At 37.2% G+C, this 21,350-nt stretch overlaps 1 protein-coding gene across 1 annotated transcript in view; it reads left to right on the top strand.

The window, feature by feature from the left end:
* Chc (clathrin heavy chain) overlaps positions 1 to 21,350 on the top strand; it is a 496,589-nt gene that overhangs the window by 463,204 nt on the left and 12,035 nt on the right. The window contains exon 29 of the mRNA XM_090369802.1: positions 15,284 to 15,359. Coding sequence (XP_090225928.1) covers positions 15,284 to 15,359 — 76 coding nt within the window. The remainder of the gene's footprint in view (positions 1 to 15,283; positions 15,360 to 21,350) is intronic.

The following is a 21,350-nucleotide window of genomic DNA, read 5'->3' as shown; positions in this document are numbered from 1 at the left end:
ATGACAATTGACCACCTCTACTCCTGAGTATTAGCATTAGCAATAGTAGAGGCTTATGATGCAAGAAAGCAAGCTTATGTAGCATCAGTCAAAAAAAAAAAAAAAAACTTCCACTTCGCCCCTCCGTTCATTCGAAATACCTGTCCAGCTCAGCCTTAAATTTATTTAGGCTATCAACTACCACAACAAGGGATGGAAGTCTGTTCCACCAACCAACTACCCGCTGGCTAAAGGCAAATTTCCCACATCTATCCTACATCTGTCTTTCCTCAATTTGAATTTATGCCCTCTCAGGTGATTATTCTGAGCAAGAGGAAGAATCCCATCGGCATTGAGCATGCTCAAACCATTCAAGGCTGTATACACCTCTATCAGATCACCTCACCGGTGCCTAGTCTCCAGACACTGTAATTTGCAAACTTAAGCCTTTCTTCGTAAGAGCACCCCTTTGTTCCATTCACTAATTTTGTTGCCCTTCTCTGTACTCGTTCCAGCAGCTCTAAGTCCTTCTTGAAATGAGGCCTCCAGACCTGTATACAGTACTCAAGGTGTGGCCTGACCACACCTGACAAATTCCCTTATACAAGGGAATACTCACCTCCTTATATCCCTGCTAGAAAAATTCCTGTATATCATTGACAAGACACCATGAGCTACTCTTGCAGCCCGTCTGCACTGCTCAGAGAACTTCATATCTGCCTGCACAATTACCCCCAGGTCCTTTTAATTCTCTACCACTGTCAGCGTAGTACCACAGAGTTGATACGTTGCTCTGGGGTTGCTGTTTCCCATATGTAGTACTTTACATTTGTCAATGTTAAACTTCATTTGCAACCTCTCAGCCCATCTGCTCAACCTTTCCAGATCCTGTTGCAGCAGCATAGCATCAGTAGTGTCCTTAACAATCCTGCCAACCTTTGTATCGTCTGCAAACTTGGACATTAAGCTTGATATACCATCTTCAATATTTATAAATACAGAAAACAATAATGGACCCAACACTGAACCTTGAGGGATTCCACTAATAACATTAGTCCACGATGAGCAGTGTCCATTGATTACCACTCTCTGTCTTCTCCCCCTCAGCCACCCATTTATCCATAACAGCAATTTGCCTCCAATGCCACATTGCTCCAATTTGTGCAGCAGTCTTTCCATGTCAACAGTATCAAAAGCCTTTCTAAGATCCAAATATATAATATCAAAGTTATTCCCTGCATCCAGCTCTTTTGTGACTGCATCATAGTATCCAATCAAATTGGTCAGGCAAGGCTTCCCCTTAACAAAACCATGCTGTGTCCGAGCTATAACTGAATTTTTGTCTAGATGATCATGCAGTGCTTCTTTAACCAGTGCCTCCATTAATTTTCCTGGAACAGAAGTTAAACTCACAGGTCTATAATTACTTGTTGTATTGGCTAATGGTTTCAGGTTTCATCTCAGAAGACTGCTTGCATTCCCATTTTCCATAAATGGAACCTTTGCCCCAAACCAGAACTAAATCTCAGATAAAAATGTCATTCCAGGAGCACCTGAGATAAAGTTCTTGTGGCTTGTATTCAATAAGTTGACACTTCTCCAGTACATCTGTCAACTGCAGACACTTAGCACTAGCAGAGCCATATCATGCAGTTCACTCATCCATTCTCTTCAGAAGTTTGTCCACTTCTTCCTTGAATTTATTTAAACTATCAACTTCCACAACGACAGATGGAAGTTTGTTCCAGCAATCAAATACCCGCTGGCTATAGGTAAATTTCCACACATCTATTCGACAGCTGTCTTTCCTCAATTTGAGTTTATGCCCCTCAGGTTTGTAATCTGAGCAAGAGGAAGAATCCCATCAGCATTGAGCCTGCTCAATCAATTCAAGGCCTTGTACACATCAGTCAGATCACCTTGCAGGTGCCTAGTCTCCAGATGCTGCAGTTTGCAGAACTTAAGCCTTTCTTCATAAGAGCACCCCTTTGTTTCCCCTCACCAATCTGTTTGCTGTACTCATTCCAGCAGCCCCACATCCTTCCTAAAATGAGGCCTTCAGACATCTATGCAGTACTCAGATGTGGCCTGACCACTGCCATTATACAACGGGATAATCACCTCCTTATCCCTGCTAGCAAAATTCCTGTATATCATTGACAAAATCCCATGAGCCATCCTGGCAGCCTGTCTGCATTGCTCAGAGAACTTCATATCTGACTGCACAAACATATATTTACATACAAATGTATTAACCTTATAAATTCCATATGTACCTTTGATGTAGTGGGCCAGTTTTCGTAGGCCACTGAAAAATTTTTTTCTTTTTACCTGTTGCTGTTTTTACCTGTTTTATGATCTGGTGTTTGCTGTGTTATAGCCTCTATTGCTGATGCACTAAGAAAGAAAAACCGAATGATTAGTCTACTTTGACCACCTAATCAGTCATGAAATGTTTTTGTATGATGTCCTTCGGAAGTCAGAACACTTGATATTGATTTTCTTCTTATTGAGAAAGTATATAATACAGTATTATATATTTTACAATTTTAGCCTGGAGATTTGGCATTTTTAAAGACTTGTATAACCCTAGTCTTGGAGGACATCTTTACCTTTTTATCAAGAACTTTTTATTAGATTAAAAAATTTCAAGTATGGGTTAAATCTTTCCTTTTTTCCCTTTTCATCAAGAGGAAAAAGGTAAAAGTTCCCCAAGGATCTACTTAATTTTTTTTGCAGATGAAGTTTCTGAGCATATCTGGGCACTAGATAGTGAATTTCTAATGGCAGCAGATAGAGAACTGCACAGGCAGAAATTTTAGAATTTTACCCAGCCCTACCCAAAGCTACTGTACCTACCCGATCTGGTTTATGGCCAAGTTGGGCCAAAAAAAAAAAAAAAAAAAAAAAAAGACCACACCCTCCAAGCCAATCTAAACCTCTTAACTTGTCTACCTTTCCCTTAACTTGGTGGCCTTTCCATACAAACTGCCAATTTAGTATTTCCTACATCACAGCTGTATCATGTGATTAATAAAGTTATTTATAACTCCCCCTGTTGTTTTTTCTTAGAAGTAATAACAATTCCTACTTTCCCTTTTTTTTTTTTTTCCTTTTTTTTTTTATATGCTTTAAGGAATAACATAAATGAAACCAGTATAAACTCATTCCACTTTTGTGCTAAAGGTTTAGCAGACACTAATTACATGGCTGTGCTGCCTTAGATTAAAATTGGTATACATCAACTTACAGAATTTTGCAGAATTATTCCACATACCACAAAGTCCCTGCATTAGTTTGTCTGATGTTCTTGCATTTATAACGTGCTGTGAGTTTTGTTTTTTTTATTAAATATCTTTATTGCAGGCAGTGATTGGTTACATGATTGCCTGATGCAATAATACCCACAACAGCGACAATGCTAGGGGTCCAACATGAAATAACTTATACAAGAAGAATTACTTAAAACATATATTAGGACATAAAACGTATAATTACATATTTTACATATAAAATTAATATTAACATGTAAAATGAAGACACATGAAAGGACGATGACAGTCACTCGGTTGAAGACGAAAGCTGGTACCTGATGTGTCTTCTGTACGATTTGTCCTCTATGAACTTTTTGTAGTCCACATCCATCTCCTGGACATTGTGGAGCATCTCCATGGGCAGGAATCTATCCCCTATTCTGAGCCTCCACGCCACAGACTGCAGAGAGGGGAGGGCTCTTAAGGGTTTTGGGGAGATCCTCCAATTGCACATCTGCCAAAAATTTGGCGTATTGACTTCACCCGCTATCATTTTAATTGACACAAGCAAGTGGAGGGCAAATATCTGTTTGGAGACTTTTCTGTAATTTAGAAGTTGGGTGATATCTGAAGTATGTATGAGTGGTGGCAGTTTATGCTTGAAGAGGATCCACCGAAGAAGCCAGTACTCATCAGATGCAATGGTTTTTAGCGTGGTTTTTGTTGCCGACGCCCAGATTTCTGACCCGTAGGTGATGGCTGGCTGCAGAAACCGGTATATGTATTGGAGCGTGTACTCAGGCTCTGTGACATGAAGGAGGTGTTGTTTGGCAAGTCATCTTGCTCTGCAGACCTTGTTGTGAATGTCTGCAACATGGTGTTTGAAACTGAGTTTAGGGTCGAATATAACGCCGAGATCTTTGTGCTTGATGACTGGGGTGATGGGGCTTCCGTGGATTTCCAGGTTTAGTTGCATTGGGTTTGATTTGAGGGAAAATACCATTTGTGCAGATTTTTTTTGGATTTATCTTAAGAGAGAACTGTGCCAAGTATGTAATCAGATTCTTGAGGCTGTTGATAATGTTTCCAGAAACAGAATCAGGTCGGGCGGTCCCGTTGATCCGATAGAGGAACTTCAAGTCGTCTGCATAACTGATAAATTCTTTTTGCTGACACAGGAATGGGTGGATGGCAGCCGTAAAGAGGAGCCCTGAGAGAACTCCGCCCTGGAGTACACCTACACAAACTTTCCTTGCAAAAGATTTTTTATTCACAGTCAAGTGAAGGACCCTGGTCGTAAGTAGCGACTTCAAGAATTCAAGTATATTGCCTTTTATCTGGTATCCATCCTCACAAAGTTGCAGGAGGGGCTGGATGTCTATGCTGTCGAATGCACACTGGATATCCAGATAAACAATTGCCATCTCAGCCCTATCTTGTAGAGCCCCCAGAATGGTGTTGGTGGTTTGCAATAGGTTTGTAATGGTGGACCTGCGTTTCAAGGCATAGTGAATGTATGGTGATTCACATGGTAGAACCTGGTTGGTTAGGATGGGAAGAAGGCACTTCTCCATGACTTTGAGGAGACACGAGGCTTTCATTATTGGCCTGAATTGTGAAATTGATGTCGCTCCTTGTGTTTTGGGGATTGGTTGGACAATATATTGATTCCAGGCCGTTGGGAAACTTTGCGTTGTGAGGATTCCATTGAAGATACCTAGGAGTGCATCAATGATGAATACACTAACGCTCTTAAGAATGAATTGTGGGACCCCATCATATCCAGTGCAAGACGTTGGTGGGATATCATTGATGGCCTGAATAAGCTCTCTTTTTGTGATGATGATGGAAGCGAGGACATCTTGCTGACAACTGTTGTGAATGCTCTTAAAGTCTGATGCTGACTTTGGCTTAAATCTTGTGATGTAGTCTAGCCATTCAATTGGATTAAGTTGTTGAGGGAATTCATCGTGCCTTGCCTTAAACGGTGCCTTCCCGATCTTGATTGTTTTGTCGATATAGGCTTTTAATGGCTTCAGATTTGCTTCTATTGAACTGGGCGCGGGCTCTTGAGTATGCAATTCTGTCTAGTGGGTCAGATTTTGCTTTCCATTTTGCATGTAGTCTTTGTTTGTTTATTCCGAAATTTATGGCTGAGATCTTGGGTCCACCATGCTTTGCTTCGACAGGAGATTGAAACTGTTTTTGATGCTGCGGTTCGAGCAATAGACTGCACCCAGCAGGTAAGAAAGTGCAGCCCGAGCTGTGGATCACATTGGTTTAGGGTTTCCGAAGGAAAAATAGATGCTGCAAAGCAGCATTTCTCTGTATTGAGGAGAGAAGGGCTAATCACTGTCTTCTTGACTGGTGCCTGATGTTGCCAGGATGTCCTGGGAGGGATTGGAAGAATGAGGCCTATGGTAGATGGTCTGACATGAAGGCTGTTTCCGGTTGGCTGTCAACGGTGAGGGTGTCTGTTGCAAATATTAGGTCTAACAGGTTAGAGCCTCTGGTAGGGGAAAAATTCTGGAGGGTCAGACCTACTGATGCCAGATTAGAAGATAATAATTTGCAAAGACTGTGTTGGCCTGAGCTAATATTAAAGTCTCCACACATTAATAATATTGCTTTAGGGTAGCATTGATTAATGATCCAGTTGGAGATCTCTTGTAAAGTGTTCTTTACTATGGGAGGGGGGGATGTAGACTGTGCACACGTCAAGTCTGTGGCCTTGAATGCCGAGCGAGGCTCTTGCAGCTTCAAACAGTTCTGTTTTTAGTGTTGCTGAGCTTGTCAGTGAGAATTCTTGTGTTGAAGAGAATGCCTACACCAGTTGTCCGTTCCCTGGAGGCAAAAATGCCCGAGAAGCAAGTGGCTTGAGAAAATGTGAGATCTTCTTCATTAGGGGACAGCCATGTCTCTGTGATACAAATGATGTCATACCACCTTGACAAAAGAAGAATTTCCATTGTCTGACGTTTATTTCTCAGACTTCTAGTATTTTGATAGAAAATTGTGCACATTAAAGAAGTTTGGATGTATGCCCTTGTTGGAGCTCTGATGGCCTTCATCAATTTTCTATGGTTCGTTCTGGAGGTAGTTCTCACCTCAATCTTCATATGTCTTCCCTCAGACGTTTGTGGTGGATGATCATGTCGCTGGCAAGCTTCTGTGAGAGTGTTTGAACTTTTAAGAAGGTCCTGCTCAGTATAACCGGAATGTTCCTCCCCAAACTTAGACTTAATGGCGGGTCTGAGTCAGGTTTTCCTTTCATTATTTGTGGTTTCAATACGTTGGGGATACCGCATCCAGGTAGAGGTACGCTTTGTAGTGTAGAAGTGTTTCACTAGTGCCCCTGCAGGCCAAGAAAATGCAAGGCTGAGTAGTTTGTAGTTCGATTCTGCTGTAGTGATTTTGAATGATGCAAGTATGGTTGTTTGGTAACTTCTGTGTCTATACCTAAGTCTTCATTCAAATAAGACCACATCTGTTCAACTTCAACAGTTGTCTGTGGAGAAAGCCTGGAGACAAAAATTGATTTTTCGTGTGAAGAGATTTTTAGCAGAATTGCATGTATTTTCGTTGAGTTAGCAGTCCCGACTGTGGGCTTCATGTTGTAGTTTGGCTTTTCTGGTGCAGTTACTTGGTTTTTTGTGTATTTCTGCTTCCCTTTGCACGGTGTCATCTTAGGAAATGTTGGGTGTCTTGGTTTGGTTGTTTCTTCGATGTGGGGGCGAGATGAATAATTTCGGGATGATTTGCCGTGGTTCTGAAATTTCCGGGTGCGATTTGGTTGATAGGGATGCTCCGGTGCATCAGATTGTAGACTTTGCATGCCGGGAATTGGTTGCTCCTCTTCCTCCGGTGCGCGCGGCCTGACCCGTAAGCTGGGGGCATTCTTCCAAGGTGTCCGGACGGTTGAATGATTAGATTTAAGGACATCTGCAAATATAGCACATTGGCTTACTTCTGAGTCTTGGACGGAATAGTTTTGTACCCGAGACGGGAGAAAATGGGTGGTGCTGTCCTTCTGTGATTTATGTGAGGAGGGGTAAGAGGAGGTTTGGAGTTCAGACGCTGGTTCTCCAGGAGGGAGAAATCGTTCATTGCGTTGAAAACTCTTATTCGCTCCTAATGTTTTTTCCTTGAATGGCTTGGTATTGATCCTGAGTGGGGGATGATATTCATCAGTTGTCTTTTTCTGTGATCGAGAATGATTTTTTTCCGTGGGAAGAACACTGTTCGTTCTTGCCTTCTGAAGGGGGCTGTTGGAGACCAGTGGATTCGGCCTGATCAGGGATGTCGATCGAGGCCTCAGCGGAGTCGCTTCTTCTGGGATTTGTAGCGGAAGGAACGTGACTAGATTTTGTTTTACACTCAGGACAAATTAACACGATATTGGTCTTTTCATAATTTTTATAAATCTTAATAAGGTCCTGTGCGTTGAGCAGGTTGACAAGCTCTCTAGAATCCTCGGACTTATTCAGTTCGATTTTATTGTAGATGCCTAGAAGAATAAGCTTGATGTCCTTGTTACATCGGTGCAGAAATGTGACGTTATCATGAAGTTCTGTGAGGTTCGCTTTCATCATACTAAAGCCGAATTCCATTTTCGAAATGACGTCGGATGAGGTCTCCTGGAGGTTCCTTAGCTCGTTTTCCATGAAGTTGACTCTTGACATCACAATTTCGGAACTGCTGATGATCGCTTCCGTGACGGTGGAATTACTTTCTGTAGTCATTTCATGCTGATGTTCGAGTTTTGCGACTACATTCTCTGTCAGACGCATGTGAGAATCTTTTAACTGATCTAGTCCGGATACCAATTCCGTAACGGCGACTTGAATTGGGTTCACTAGGACTCTCAGTTCATCACAGCCAATGGGATCAGTCTGTTCCGAATGTTTTCTGTAAAAGGTGGGATGCGCAGTATCAACTTTATCGCTGTCATTATTGATCATTTTGCAGACATCACATTTCCACGCAAGTTTAATTTTCTTTGCAAGCTTTTTTACATCCGAATATGGGCTACAAGGTCTGCAAAGACATACCTGCTTACAGGAAGAACATACAAGTAGAAAATCTGCTTCCTTGAGACATCCGGTACATATCAAATTTTCGTCCATGCTGACTAAACTGAAATGTAATGTCAAAGCAAGCTTAACAGGGTCAGTGAAAGATTAAAATACCTTCAGCGTTTTTACGTTAAACTGAGTGAACTATGGGAAGGTCACTTCGAAAGTGTGCCCTGGGGCTGCTGGCTTTAGCAGGAGACAATCAGCGGGGGGGGGGTTGCGCTGACCTTGTCCGCAACTGAACTGGCGAGAATGACTTTCTTTGTCAGAGGTGGAAACAACGATAAAAATTACCATGAAGGGTGTATCTTCAATTGTATTATGGAATTAAAAATATTAGGTACCATTTTGAACATTGTGCTGTGGCTGTAAATAAATGCAGAAGTGAAACATGGAGATATGCTAATTATGAAATAATACACAAATATTTCATTTCATTATAGTGCTTACAAAAATAGAGAACTTCCTTTAATTTAAATGTGGGCTATTTGTATGTGCAATGTAAATAAACAAATCAGTCTAATACTGATGGAAGGAAAAGTTTCTTTACTTGGGTGGTGGGGTTCCACGCAAGTGGAACCCCACCACCAAAACATTACTGTTAATGAATAGACTATTAAAATTGCATGTATTCTGCAATGCTTTAGATAAGAGCATTTCAGAGGGGAAAACTACAAAAATTCATTAAATTATTTAAAAAATAAATAAACAAAATAAACATTTAAAGGTAAATCAATGAAGAGAGAGAGAGATGAATTCTGTACTCTCTGCATTTCAAGCCGAACATCTTTTGGATGCATTTTGTTCCATATTGTTATGTAAAAGCAAATGAAATCAACACTTTTACTACATTTCCACTTTTTATTTTAGCCAGTGAGTTATAAATTACTGGAATAAGTTAACCTACATGGGTTGTAGAGGCTGACAGTTGGGAATATTCCAAGGTCAGCTGTATAATTATCTACCGGAGGAGGGAAATGCATATTTTTGTCTATTTCTTTTCTCTTACTAATTTTTTTTTAAATTTTCTTACTGTTTTATTTTTATTGCATAAGTCATGTTTCCTTGCACCATGTGGCCATTACTAATACTATTTAGAGGGTAGACACTTCTGCATAACAAGCTTGGCTGCACTACAATTTCTTTCATTGGTGACAAGTATAGAAAGTACATGTTTGACAATTCTCAATAGAAACTTGAATTCCTGTCTATGGTTTCTCTACCAATCAAGTCAGTCATGATGTTCAATATTTATATATTTCTCCATTTCATCTTCTTGACTTTTTTACTCTTCGGCTGCATCTTTGGCTTCTTTCATATATCCTGGTCACTGTTACTCACTTTCCTCAGAAATATTTCTTAATGTATTTCTTCTGCAGTGGTTTGGAATTCTTCATCACATTTAAATTTTTCTATTAAATTTTGCTCACTCTTTGTTTCTTCTTGTTCTTTGCTTGAAAGCATACTTAACTGGTTGAAATTTGGCCAGAAGAACAATGACACTGTGCAATTTATGGTATTCTGAATTTTAAATTCAGAATCACAAGTGGGATTTTTTTTTTTTTTAATTCAGCCAGTTCATGAGTGTCTGAAACCAATGCATTAAAGTGATTTAGTAAATTAAATCTTATTGGCAGAAGTGGAAGTTTTGCATGCCTATCTGTTTCAATTGCAGTGAAGTGTCTTTAAATGGTGTAAGGAAGTTCACCAGCATCTGTAGGATCTCAGGTTGAATGTTAGACATTGTCTTCTTCTTGGCATTCTATTAGAATGTTATCAATATCTTAATAATTAGCATCAACGGATTTGTGCATTTTATTCTGTTATGTACATTTTATTCTGTTATGCCAACTCACACTTCAGGTGATGTTTGAGGTATGTCACAACATCTTTAAACCTTGAATATTAATAAGTTAACATGAGGTAAGTTTGTTTCTGGGAATTCCCTTTTGAAGATGTTTCTTCGAATGGTATCGATCATATACAAACTTCAGTTTAGTCTTAAGCACAGCTGAAGGGTGCATACAGTTTTAGCTCCTTGATCTGTTACAAAAATTAACTTGGAGATAATGTCTGGCTGAAGACCTAATTTCACAAGCCTTCGACTCAATTCTTTTCTGATATTAGTGGCAATTTTATGATCATTGGGAAATTCACAAGTGAATGGTGCTTTATTCCGCAGCTTCCAGTTGTTATCATCAATCAGCATTGTTGGATATGTGCTTATAGTAATCTGTCTACATATCAGTAGATGCACTACATTGGTGTGGATAAATTGACTGAATATTTGGGATGAGTGTTTTGCACAACTTTTCAGCTTCCTTTTGTGCATTGTGGAAATTGTAATAGGATGTGGTAACAAATCTCTAAATTCTGATTTCTGTGCGATACCTTCTCTTACTAAAAACTGGGAGTACTTTATGAAGCCAGAGCCAGTTACAATTTCAAAGGGTGTAATGTCTTTGCAAAGTAATGACAGTTTTAGTCACTTCATCCTTTACTTTCTGTAGTATGTGTAAAGGTGGATGTAAGTTTCTCTATGCTGCTTTTCCCAACACTGATTTTTACAAGAATGGTCACTTAAATATGAAGTTTTTTGGCAAAGTAACTTAAAAAAGTGGCATTGTATATACTGAATGGCACCAGTTTTCACTTCAGTAGCTGTTTCAATCTTGTATTTCATAAAACAATTTCCATACCTCACTTTTAGCATGTTCTTTGCCATCAAAATATATTAACTTTTTAATTTCCCTTTGATTTTATCAAAATTCATTTTGAGGGGTGTGCATTCTTTTGTGTATTTGAAAAAGAACTAAAACTCAACCTATTCATGATAAATATTGTTCACATGCTCAGTTACAACATTCCTGAATGCATGATCAGACAACACAAGTGATCCAGAAATCAGCATTGCCAACACTTTCTACTAATAAGTTGCTAAATACAGTTAAAAGTCTGTTTTCCCATAAAAAGTTGCCAAATCAAATTTTATGACATTAAAAATATGTAACAGTTACCTGTACAAAAATGAAGCATTCTTCTTCTTCTTCATCCACATTTCTTTCTGACATGAGTCAGAAATATCAGATTGAACTGCTGCTGCAGGTATAACAGTAGCAGGTTATGAACCTATTGTGTGATTAGTCTAATCCTGTGCAAATCACTTCCTAGTATTCCATACAAACAGCAGTTTGTTTCCAAACTTCTTAGAGCATTTCTAAACATTTTATAATTAACTCACTTTTTAAACCACGTACAATTTGTTACTTATTGCCTTAGTTAAAAACACTGCCAACTATGGCAGTTCATCCCTTCCTGCACATATGAGAGCTCTACTTCAATACAACTAAAGGGAAAGGACGGCTTTATTTTATTACAATTCCTCATTTCATCCATGTTTCAATACTTGTTTTATTTAGCTTGATTGAATAGTCTGCTTATAATAATATGGGACTTTGCCTTTCTCTAGTACCAATCAGGTATTCCTAGTCCACATATTGTCCTTGATTGCAACACAAACAGTGCCAGATAACTTTGTTCTATATTTTCTCCATCACAAGCTACCTGCTAATACAAAGAACTTATTCTTTGGAATAAAAAAATTGCTTGAGACAGCCTGAAATACTTATAACATTTCATAAAAGTTTGTCACCAACACTAACTCAAATGTTATCTGTGCTACTCGATCTGGCATGAGCCCGATTGTGATTTGTGCTACCAGGGCCAAGCCCGAACCTGTGCAGACCTCTAGCAGCAGGCTCTACAGTGTTTTTTTTTTTTTTTTTTTTCCCTTGCAATATTGAAGTTTTTTAAAAATAAACCCTATCTATATAAATGCTTTAAAACATGTTCTTATTTTGTTTTAACTTGATTGCTGAACATTATAACAAATCAGCATGTAAAAAAAAAAAAAAAAAAAAAAAATTTTTTTGATGTAATAATGTGCTCTGAATATATTTATGTATTACTTGATTTATCAACTTATTGAGCCAAATGATTCTTCAGAGAATTTCTTTAATTTTGGTTCTTGTTAGCCCATGTGCAATCTCATTGAATTTTCAGCTTTTGGTCATCTATTATAAATTTTGTATAGTTAATTGGAAACATAAATAAAAGATGGCAGCATGTACTGAATGTTCAAGATGATCCTTATATTAATGAATATGAAAAACATTATAAAAATACCAACCTATTTAAATTTCTCCAATTTTTTTATTTTAAATCATTAGCAGTTAAATTTTCAATACATTCTTGTAACCTGTATAATAATTTGTTTCCACTTTTCCCTCCCTTAACTTCTACTGCACTTTGTAACACTTCAAAAGATTTCTTAATTTCTCTGGTCATGAGCATAACTCTATGGTCCTCCATCTTGTTATCAGAATTTTCAGCGCCTCTGTAGCCAGGTGGGCAGGAGCAGCAGTGCGTAGCACATGCTTCTTGATTAGACCGGGGTTCGAGTCTGTGCCCACCAAATACGGAAAGGTTAGGGAATGACCACCGCATATCCCCGGAGCAGTATGGCCATAGTTGCTAATGCTCCTAAAAACCAAAACAGCAACAACATCAGAATTTTCATTTCACTCGGTGTCAGGTGTATCTGGTATAATTCCATCAACTATATCATTTACTGACAGATAATCGTTTTGCAGTAAATCTGGTAAGCACTTCATACTATAACTGTCTTATTGGGACCACCCAAATCTGAAGCTCACTTGTTGTCAGAAGGTTTTCATAAATTTTTATCCACTCATTGAAACTGTGTAATATTAAATGAATTACTGGTATACTCTGGCACTGTACCACTTCCTTCAATATTTATCACAACACCTGGTTGAATAAATCCAGTTTATGAAAACATTTTTGCTTGTTTGGAAATTAAATCTCAAGCACTAGGCATCATATGTACTGCATCTAATAAGTCGATTCTTTTTGCGAGGCCCTTAGCTCGGACATCATCACTGTCTTCAATTTCTGAAATATTTTTTTGTTGCATTGCACTCCTGTTAAATGTTTTGAAAACCTTTGATTTCCGGATCCAAAGGTTGCACTATGGACATCATATTCGCTGGAAGAAATAAGAGTTTTACTTTGTTTGACCGCTCATTCGAATGAGCCCATACAGTTATCTAAGGTAAGAGCAATTTTCTTTACTGACTTGCGAAAATTTGAGGCTTTGTGTTGCTGTTATATTCAACTGGTAAGTTTTTTTTTTTTTTTTTTTTTTGTCCCTCTGAAAACACATGGATGCTTACTTTTTCCAATTACGAAAAGTTTTTTATTATTTTTTTTATTTTGCCTGTCATATTGCACATAAGTACAGTCACTTTTGCTCTCTGCTTTTTAACAGGTGTCAAATGTTCATATCTGAATAGTAAAGTATACTCATGCATTGCTCTTAAATAAACACCAGTTTTGTCAGTGTTGAAAGTAGTCAGGACCTAAATTCTTCTGGTATATTAGGTATGACACTTTCCACCCATGTTTATGCTGAACCTATATCCAAGAGTGATTTTTCTCCATAAAATTTTTTGTACACAATGTTGTTTCTCCTTCTGCCTGCTTAGCCACCCATCTATAAGCTTAAAATCATTTACACAGTTCATTTGCAAATTTCTTAACCTTTTTTACATAGGATATTTCTGCTGATTGAAAAAAAAAAAAAAAAAAGTTCAACTGCAGCTATTATCAACCCACTGCAGGATGGAAGCCTCCTCAACAATTCATGCTGAGGGAAATGGACCATAATCTGCCACGCTGTCTAGTACGGGTTGGCAGATCGACCGTATTTAGCAGTCAGGGGCTTGAACCCTGGTCTACTCAAAGAGCGTGTGCTACTCCACTCCCGCTACTGACCACTCGGCTATTGGCATTTTTTAATTTTGCATTTGTGAGCCCTCTCAGAAGTGCTTCTTTGCAATTCATTCTTTCTATATCTTTTTCTTTTCCTATTCAGGTTATCGTTCACAGTCACTCGTAATTCATACAATTTTCTTCTATTCTTTAAAAGGTTACACAAAAGCGGCTGTGAAATGCTGTGTTTTAATGCAGCTTCTCTCTGACTACACTTAGGTGAGACATCATAAGCACTTAGAATTTTGTTCTTTTCACTCACACTTAACCTCTACATTTCTGCAAAATTTCTGTTCTAAGATGAAATAAATCGTGGTTCAATTCTTGACGGGTGTCTATTGCAAAGTAAACTACTGTATTCACAGAAAGCAGACAGTGGATACAGTACTGCACATACGTACTGTGAGATCACATGATTACTTAATGGAAAACTGATATTTGAATGGTGTAATTTAACACCAATAACTTTAGATTTCTGGGTTAGATAGTGGGTTAGATTTCTATGTAAAACTTTACCATAGTGGGTTAGATTTCTCCTTTCTCCAACCATATAGCTCAATAGCAAAAGCATTTTCTTGATTGTTCACTTGCTTTTGTTTATAGGCATTCTCCTGATTTTCCTGAAGGCTTTGGACATGTGGCAGGAATTAAAGTTAAAGTACCACTTTCATGCTAAGGGACAAGATTGTAAACATTATTGGCATGGTCGGGGTTTGAAATAAGTCACAAATTTCAGACATACACAATTTTAGATGTTCTGGAAGACATATTTCTCCTAATTGAAATGAAAAATAATAAAGTGGCAGAATTTACATACCCTTATAATATAAATGGTTTTGAATTTTCATTTTTTGGTTATAATAAAGAAGCTAATAAGAATAACCAGCGATAATATTAACCGGCATTCAGTCTGACCATGGGTAAAGGTTATAAAGATTACTTCATTATAGCTGATTTTAAACTGTAGCTTTTCATATTTATCCTCAATAAAATTAAAATTAGAGAAGTAATTCCTTAATTAGGATTAGTGCATAATTTAAACTTTCTCTCATTAGCTTAAAAAAACAAAAAAAAGTAACATTTTCGAAATGAAGGCATTAAAGGCATTCTTTTTAACCATAGGTTGATAAACTAGAAGAGCTTGAAAATCAACGACTAGAGGAATCAGCACAGAATGAACAAAAACCTATTGTTTATGGTATGTTTCTTGTTCTTTTTATTTGTATTGTATACATCTAGATTTCAAATTCTTAAATATAACCTGTCATTCATTCTCCTCCCCCCCCCCCTCGTGATTTAGTATTAGTAGTGTCAGATGATGCAAAAAAGCAAGCTTATGCATCAGTCAAAAAAAAAAAAAAAAAACACCCTCCACTTCCCATCTCATCGATCCATCCTGTCTAATTGGTTATCTGATTCTCTCTTAAATTTTTTCGTCAAACTAAAACTTATACAACACCAACTATCTCCTTCCTGAAAAAAAAAAAAAAAAAAAAAATGGATTCTAGAAAACATGTTGCAGCCTTAAGATTCTTCTCTAATACTCTTCTTTCTTCAATATTATATGACCTAGAAATATGGGCCTTTATTTTAATAATTGGGGGGGGGGATTACTTTCTGTTTTAGCTTAAAAGCCATTCAACGTTATTGGTGTTCCATATCCAGAATAATTCCAAAAATCTCTTTCTAAAGGTTGAAAATCTTTAGAAAATTATATAACTATCTGTGTGTCATCCTTGATTCTGTGTCAAGTACCAACTTCTTGAATGGGTTAACTTAAAAGCCATTCAACGTTATTGATGTTCCATATCCAGAATAATTCCAAAAATCTCTTTCTAAAGGTTGAAAATCTTTAGAAAATTATATAACTATCTGTGTGTGTCATCCTTGATTCCTATTAAACATGACGCTGAAAATTTTTTTTTTCTAGTCCCGTTACTCTAATCAGTCAAAAAGCTAAATGCTCCCAATTCACAAAAAGGGTGACACAAGTAATTACAGACCTTTTAGTTTAACTTCTGTACCAGGGAAACAGAAGCATTGCAGGATCATCCAGACAAGACTGCAGTAATTATTCAGACACAGCATGGGTTTGTTAAGGGGAAGTCTTATCTGACCAATTTGATGATACTATGATGTGGTTACAAGGGATGTTACTGGATGCAAAAAATAATTTTGATATCATATACAGTCAACCCCCTATATAACTTTTTAAACATGGTTTGACTCTAACATGATTGAAATTGCAGCAATCCTCGCATAATACAGTACTTATACAACATGATTTTGCTCTAACGTGGTTAGAGAATTGCGGTAAGCCTCGCATAACACGGTATTTTTGAGCTTTTGTGCTGGGAAAATGCTATTGTGTTAGATTTGATTTTTCAACATTTCCATTCCTTTTTATGAATCTCCCACTGTTGACTTACTAGTCGTTATCGCCTTTGTGATATTTTTCTAAAGCACATATCTGGAGGTAACTACCATAAAACAAAAACAATTTGCACTTTCCGATGTGTTGGGCTTTTCTGTTAGTGCGATCCATTATAAACGGGTAGTAAACTGTCTTATTGCTTTTGCAATTGTACCGATAGCTGGAATTCTGTGAGTTTTCATGTTATGGTGAAACGTGTTTCCCCTTCCATGGAATATTCAATCGTATAAAAAACAAATTTCAGAAACTCATTACTCAGTATCTCACTTGCACATATTGTGTTTGTTGCAAATTGTGCATGTAGTGTTTTTTGTTACTAATTGCTTATCATTTTATACTGTTTTAAATTTTACAACCAAAAGGAAAAAAAAAGCCAGTGAACAGAAATATCAATTAACAGTACATTAATTAAGCTATGTACGTAAGCATAAATTTATTTTTGTTTGGCTAACTGGAAAATATTCTTCAGATTTTCATGTGTCATTTAACTTTGCTAATCATTAAGGTAATAAAGTTAAATTTGTACTTTATATCTTTACTTTTATAGCCTGCGGATAATATTCCTCCTATTTTTGCTTATTAGATATGCCATTTAAATTGGCATTTTATTATGACGAATCCATCATAAAGTTGATTTGATTGCAGTGAACCAATCGTAAAGCAGGGGTCCACTGTATTTTGTTGAGAGATCCCTGGGTTAGGTTCTTTGCTATTGAACTTGTGCTTGTTTGAGACCATAAAAAATTGACTTAAGTGTGCAATTTGTGAGTTTTAAGGTTTTTGTAAGGGTATTTTGGTTTTTATTTGATTGTTATTCATTGTTCCGGGTTACTAAACTTTGCTCTTAAGAACTGTATGGAATAATTTTTGTCAGTGGTGTATTCAGGGTAGGGGCACCAGGCCACATCCCCCCCTCCCATCGTTTTTCAGAGAATGTACACCAATCATTTAAATTCCCTGTAGCTATAAAAAAAAAAAAAAAAAAGGCACTGTTCAAAAGAAACTTTATTTCATAAGAATCAAAGATCCAAATTTTGGATCGTCTTAAAAAAGGGGAAAGGGTGTCATACGTTGCAAAGTGTTTAAAACCTATAGTGGTTTATAGATCTGCTAATCCTAGCGCGATGAAAGGTGCAAATAAAAATGCACTACTGGTATATTGAAAAGCAAATAAAAAAGCTTGGATAACTACTGATTTGTTTAAAGAATGGTCTCTAAATTGTTTTGTGTCAGCTGTGGAAAAGTATTTAAAACAGAAAAATCTAGATTTCAAAGTTTTATTACTATTGGATAACGTGCCAGGCCATCAAAAGGTTTAAGTCATCCAGACGTTGAAGTAATTTTCCTACCACCTAATGCAACTTCTTTAATTCAGCCATTTGATCAAAGCATTATATCTACCTTTAAAACTCATTACATCGTTACAATGGATTTTGGAAAAAATTGATTCCAAATCTATTGAAGTGATGGAGGCATGGAAACAATTTTTCAATTGTGGTCTGTATCGGAACCATAGCTTTATCACTCAAAGAAGTAAAACAGTCAACATTAAATGCGTGTTGGAAAAATTATTGCCAGAGCCAGTTCATTCAGGAACTTTGGTCGAACCGACAGAAAACGTAATCGATGCAATAGTAGAACTTGCTAAGTTGGTAGGAGAGGAAGGTTTTGGTGATATGACTACTGAAGACGTTCACGAATTATTGGTAGGAAAATAGGCTGGCAAAAGTGGATTTGGTGGAAATTGCATTGGAGGTAAACCAAATCAATTCAGAGGATGATAGCGCGGTTAAAAATTCTGAAGTTCTAAAAAAGCATATGGGAAGGCATAAACTTAGCCAAGCAATTAGAATCTTATTTTTTGAATGCAGATCCTTCTATTGAAAGGAGCACAAAGTTCAAAAGAGAGCTTCAAAAATGTTTAGCTCCATACCAAGGAATTTACAAAGATCTATCAAGCAAAAGCAAACAAACCAGTTATTAGTTTTTAAAGAGAGCAGAAGGTGAAGATAATCTGCAATAGAGAAAACATTCTCGTTTGATTATGCTTAGCAGTGATGAAGTGAAATAAAATTAAATGAACGTACATTATCTGACATATATGTATCACAGTTTGCAAGTTATGACATTTGTTCAGTTATTAACATTATAAAAATGAAGTGTCCAATAGTTATAAAAAAAATGGTGTATTTTTGTTAGCTTTTGGAATGTAACCCCCCTTCCCACCCCTTGTACTGGTTCTTACTTCATGGTTTTGCATTATGAGGTTACCTGTACTTGGATTTCAGAAAAACTTTTGATGCTGTTGCAGATGGAAGAATACTGTTCAAATTGGTATTAAGGGCAAGTTGCTACAATGGTTAAAAGGTGATTGAGTGGGAGAAGACAGATCATAGTAATTAATGGACACTGCTCTTCATGGACTAATATTATTAGTGGAGTTTTCCAGGGTATTGGGTCCATTGATGTTTTATATATTTATCAGTGATATTGATGAATGTATATCAGGCTTAATGTCCAAGTTTGCAGATGATACAAAGGTTGACAGGGTTGTTAATGACAGTATGCAAGTGGCAACTGAAGTTTAACATTGACAAATGCAAAGTACTGCATGTGGGTAGAAGTAACCCCAGAGAAACATACCAACTCTGTGGTACTGCACTCAAGGTGGTAGAGAATGAAAAGACCCGGTGGTGGGGTAATTGTGCAGTCAGGTATGAAGTTTTCTGAGCAGTGCTGACAGGCTTCCAGAGAACGTCATGGGGTCTTGTCAATGATATACACAGGAATTTTGACAGCACAGAGTGATTATTCCTTTGTATAAGGTTTTTTTTTTTTTTTTTTTTTTTTTAGGCCTGTGCCGCTTCCATGGAAAATAATGACATTTCTAAAATGCGTTTCTACCATCTTCCACTGCTTTCTGTGATCGCACAATTTCCAGTATTTTCCATTGCCTATTTAAGTGACTTTCGCACACTGACAGTTTTACTGTGGCTTTCATACTGATCGAGTTGGTTAAATCATAATATGAGTGAGCTAATATTTGTGTTGTGACTCTTATATACATGTGATTCCGACGCGATATCACTTTCCAGGCCAACCAGAAAAAGAAAGGTTGTTGATGAGGGGAGACAATTCCAAGAAAGATGGGAATGTAGTTACTTTTGCACAGAGGTAAAAGGTAAAATTGTGTGTATTATTTGCAATGAATCAATTAGTGTCATCAAAGAGTACAGTATTAAACGACACTATGATACAATTCACAAAGAAAAAATTTTCCCACTTAGAGGATAAATTAAGAGAAGAAAAGCTAAAGGATATGAAGTACTCACTTCAAAAGCAGCAAAATTAATTACAAAAATTAACGAATGCAGTGAATCAGTAGGGAAAGCCTGTTATGAAATCAGCTATTTACTGGCAAAACATTCCAAACCTTTCAGTGAAGGCTCTGTGGTTAAAGAATGCATGATAAAAGTGACTGAAAACGTCTGTCCCGGATATATGAAAGTGTTCCAAGAAATTTCATTGTCAAAAACAGTGGCTGAAAGGATAACAGAGATAGCAGACAATTTGCTTGAACAACTGCAGGAAGCATCCGCAACATTTCAACATTTTTCAATTGCACTTGATGAAAGTAATGATATTCAAGACGTGGCAAAGTTGCACTGTTTCTTCGAGCCTGCGATAACAATTTGAAAGTAACTGAAGAGTTTTTGGAAATGATTCCCATTCATGGAACTACTACTTGGGAAGTCATTTGTGACACTGCATGGAGAATTCTGGAGAAATACAAGCTTCCTCTCAAGAGACTCATGGCTGTGACTACCAATGGCGCTTCAGTGATGACAGGCAAAGTCAAAGGATTTGTATCAATGCTAGAAGTAAAACCGAAGGATGAGTATCTGGACAAACGAGAATTGAAAATTAGAAAACATGAATCAAAATACTGAAAATGGACTATGTGCTCAAGACTGTGGCCAAAACTGAACTTCATCCGGTCCAGAGGACTGAATCACTGCCAGTTTGCTCTCCTTCTTAAGGACTTGGAAAGTAAATTTGAATGGTTGCTGTACTACACAGAGGTTCATTGGTTGTCTTGCCAAAACGTACTAAAGAGGGTTTTTTTTTTTTTTTTTTTTTTTTTCCTTCTTCTTTTGAAAGAAATAATACTGTTCCTAGAAATGAAAGGTTGAAAAGTCAGGATGTATTGCTTCTGAAGGAACAGTCTTAGGTACTAGATCTGGCCTTACTAGTAGATATTACAGGTCATCTAAACATCAGACTACAAGGGAAAGATCAGTATAACAGACATGTATGATGCACTGGCTACTTTTTAAAAAAAGTTGATTGCGTGGCAAAATCAATTAAAAGAGGATACTCTGACTTACTTTTCTATGTGTGAACAGTTCAAAAATCAGTTTCAAAATATTGTGACATAATAGAAAATATTAAAGATGAATTTGAGAGGCGTTTAAAGAGTTCAAGAAGATTCTTCTCTTTTCACGGGTCCTTTTTCTTTTAATGTTGAGAGAGCTTCCATGTCTGTACAAATGGAATAATTGATCTGCAGAATGACTGAATTTTTAAAAGAAAAATACAGAGATGTTGGGATCCCAAAATTCTCCACTTGTATGTAGGGCAAAAATATACCCAGAGATAAGAAAGTTTGCCGCACAAATTCTATGTTACTTTAGGAGCACGTATTTATGTGAACAACTGTTTTCCCATATAAAAGCTAACAAGGCTAACTGATGC

The sequence above is a fragment of the Mastigoproctus giganteus genome, chromosome 3 (genome assembly GCF_048544385.1).
Source record: "Mastigoproctus giganteus isolate SK-2022 chromosome 3, ASM4854438v1, whole genome shotgun sequence".
NCBI lineage: Eukaryota > Metazoa > Arthropoda > Arachnida > Uropygi > Thelyphonidae > Mastigoproctus > Mastigoproctus giganteus.
This window is presented reverse-complemented; position numbering and strand designations above follow the sequence as displayed.